At 38.0% G+C, this 3217-nt stretch overlaps 1 protein-coding gene across 1 annotated transcript in view; it reads right to left on the reverse strand.

Annotated features, from left to right (window-relative positions):
* Positions 1–2996: 2996 nt before the first annotated feature.
* ndufa13 (NADH:ubiquinone oxidoreductase subunit A13) overlaps positions 2997–3217 on the reverse strand; it is a 3583-nt gene continuing 3362 nt past the window's right edge. Inside the window, exon 3 of the mRNA XM_079613410.1 lies at positions 2997–3215. Within this exon, the coding sequence (XP_079469536.1) occupies positions 3092–3215 (124 nt within the window). The 3' untranslated portion in view covers positions 2997–3091. The remainder of the gene's footprint in view (positions 3216–3217) is intronic.

The raw sequence follows: 3217 nt of genomic DNA on the forward strand, positions 1-3217 counted from the left end.
AAGGGCTGAAGGCTTTTACATGCGTTTATATGTTCATAATTCATCCGTTAACTGAGCATCAGTTCATATTCAGAAGAGTGAATTATAATCCCAGTTACAGGGAGTCTGAGTTTCCCCTGAACATGAACTGGAAGATTGAAGTTTCCATGGTGATTCAGAATCAATTAACACTTTACAATAAGGTTCTATTTGTTAACAAACATTAACTTATTTATTTAAAGTCCCCCTGTAGTCAATAATTGTGTCCCTTAAAACTCATCTTTAATCATCAAAATTACATATTTTAAACGTTTTTTCCTTAAAAAAAAAAATGTTTTCATGCCTTGAAATATCTTGAGTGTAACTCGACACCCTTGCCTAATTTAGTATGCGCCCCTCTATGAATATGCAAATGAGCCCCGCCTCCACTCCCTCACTCAGAGATCCACTGGTGGACGATCACACGCTGATCTGATTGGTTACACGGTAGTGTGTGACGTCAGAAACACCAGCGATTTCACACCTGAGACTTATGAATTTACACATGGTTTGTCTTAAAGTGTATTAAAAACACCAGACACATATAAACATTAAAAGCTGGATTTTTTTTTTAACAAAGAGGGACTTTGTATTTTTATGAGATTTTATGGTATCTAATTATATTTATGGAATAGTTATAATCCACTTTTTGAGCTGAAATGACATTTCCAACTTGAACTGATAAATGTTGAATGCTTTGGAGCAACAGACTGAAGTTTGCTCTCTTCTTAAAGACGACACTATTGCTGAAGTGAAAAAAGTTACAATTATAGAAGTTTATTACAGTACTCTTAACAAGTTCACAAAAATACAGTGCTATGCATAAGTTTAGACACCCATGCTAAAGTTGACTAAAAAGAGGAATAAAAAATCATCTTTTGGAAATTGAACTTAATGCCTTAATTTAAAAAAATAGGAAAAATCCAACCTTTAAGGACACCAATTTTCTTTGTGAATGAATAATGTATCGTAAATAAATAAATGTTCTTCCTTAAAATACAGGGTGCATAAGTTTGGACACCCCTATGTTAAATTCCCATAGAGGCAGGCAGATTTTTATTTTTAAAGGCCAGTTACTTCATGGATCCAGGATACTCTGCATCCTGATAAAGTTCCCTTGGCCTTTGGAATTAAAATCACCCCACATCATCACACACTCTTCACTATACCTGGAGATTGGCATGGAGTACTTTCCATAAGATCATCTCTCAATGCAAATCAAACCAGCTGTTAGGCTAACTGAAATAAAACCATGTCAATCTCCAGGTATAGTGAAGAGTGTGTGATGATGTGGGGATATTTTAATTCCAGAGGCCAAGGGAACTTTATCAGGATGCAGAGTATCCTGGATCCATGAAGTAACTGGCCTTTAAAAATAAAAATCTGCCTGCCTCTATGGGGATTTAACATAGGGGTGTCCAAACTTATGCACCCTGTATTTTAAGGAAGAACATTTATTTATTTACGATACATTATTCATTCACAAAGAAAATTGGTGTCCTTAAAGGTTGGATTTTTCCTATTTTTTTAAATTAAGGCATTAAGTTAAATTTCCAAAAGATGATTTTTTATTCCTCTTTTTAGTCAACTTTAGCATGGGTGTCTAAACTTATGCATAGCACTGTATATATTTTTATATGAAATATATATTTTCCAAACCTGAGAAAATCAAAGTCATAAATCTGAACAAGTTGTGCTCCACATTGGAGGGTGATATCTGGAGAAACGAGCTTTCAGTGAGAAAGTGCCGAAACCTTCAACTCTCGAACCATTCCGATAAACACAATTATTTAAATAAATAAAAAACATGATTTTGAGCCGCAGAGGGTTAATGGATGTGAACTAACATGAACAAGTAAAGAGCAGTTTCACTGAGGGGCATTTACACCACACCGTCTGCAACTACACACGTACAGCTTTCTGTGTTTTGGTCGTTGATGTACACGACAGCGGCGCTTGGGGCCTGGACCAGTGCTGGGAAAGTTACTTTTAACAGTAATGCATTACAATATTGCGTTACTCCCTTAACAAGTAACTAATTGCATTACTTAGTTACTTTTTTAGAAAAGTAATGCGTTACGTTACTTTTGCGTTACTTTTTTCCCCACCTGGGCTAGGCTTGTTTTTTTATAACAGAAAGTTATATTTTTGGGCAAATGTAAAGACCCTTTCACACCAAAAGTGAAATAATAATCCTCAGACTGAAGGACGTGTGTACAGAAAGCGAACAAGCAAACCTTTCTTTCCATCTATAGTCATTTCTGCTTATTAAACTGAATCATCGAAGGTCAGAAGCAAGTGCATTGGTCAATAAAGTGAGATTAAATGCATAAAAATTATGCTGGTTTGCACAGTATTCTGATTCTGCATTTCACTGATTCTATTCATTTTGAGGAATATTGAATATTTTTTTGTGCAAGCGAGATGAGTACATGCTCACATTTAGTCTAGAACTACAATAAACATCATGTTCACACACACACACACACACACACACACACACACACACACACACCACAACACACACACACGCACACACACACACTCTCTCTGCACTTTAATTTCTCAACATGAGGACAGGAGAGCTGTCAGTCAATAAATGGGAACACAAAGTAACTTGCGTTACTTATTTGAAAAAGTAACTCAGATATTTTGTTGTACATTTTTAAAGTAATGCGTTACTTTACTAGTTACTTGAAAAAGTGATCAGATTACATAACTCAAGTTACTTGTAATGCGTTTCCCCAACACTGGCCTGAACACACAACCAGTCTAGATGTGCGTGCCCTGACAGTGACGTCGCCACCTACTGGCCTGGCATGAATATGGCCGCGCGCTCAGTCGCGTGAATGGGTCGCACATCGCTGTCGTGTAAACGTGTAAATGTATGTTTAGTCCCTGCGTTACCCAGAGTGCACTAGCGGCCCGTGCTGTGGTGGGATGAGTGCAGTGCAGTAAATGACGAGGAACACAGAGCATCGGAGAGGAACAGTGCAGATATTTAATATGGAAACATTTACAGTGAGAACAGAACAGGCCTCTGTGCAGCAGGGCATGCTGGGATAGCTGCCGTCTACACGTACCACAGGAAGCCGAACTTCTTGTTGATCAACTCCTCGCGGGGTCGAAGGTTATAGAGCTCATCTGTGAGCGGCGTGATCCAGCGGTCCGTGTGGAACATCTTCTCCCCGACCTGAGA

This window comes from Phoxinus phoxinus, assembly GCF_949152265.1.
Source record: "Phoxinus phoxinus genome assembly, chromosome: 5".
NCBI lineage: Eukaryota > Metazoa > Chordata > Actinopteri > Cypriniformes > Leuciscidae > Phoxinus > Phoxinus phoxinus.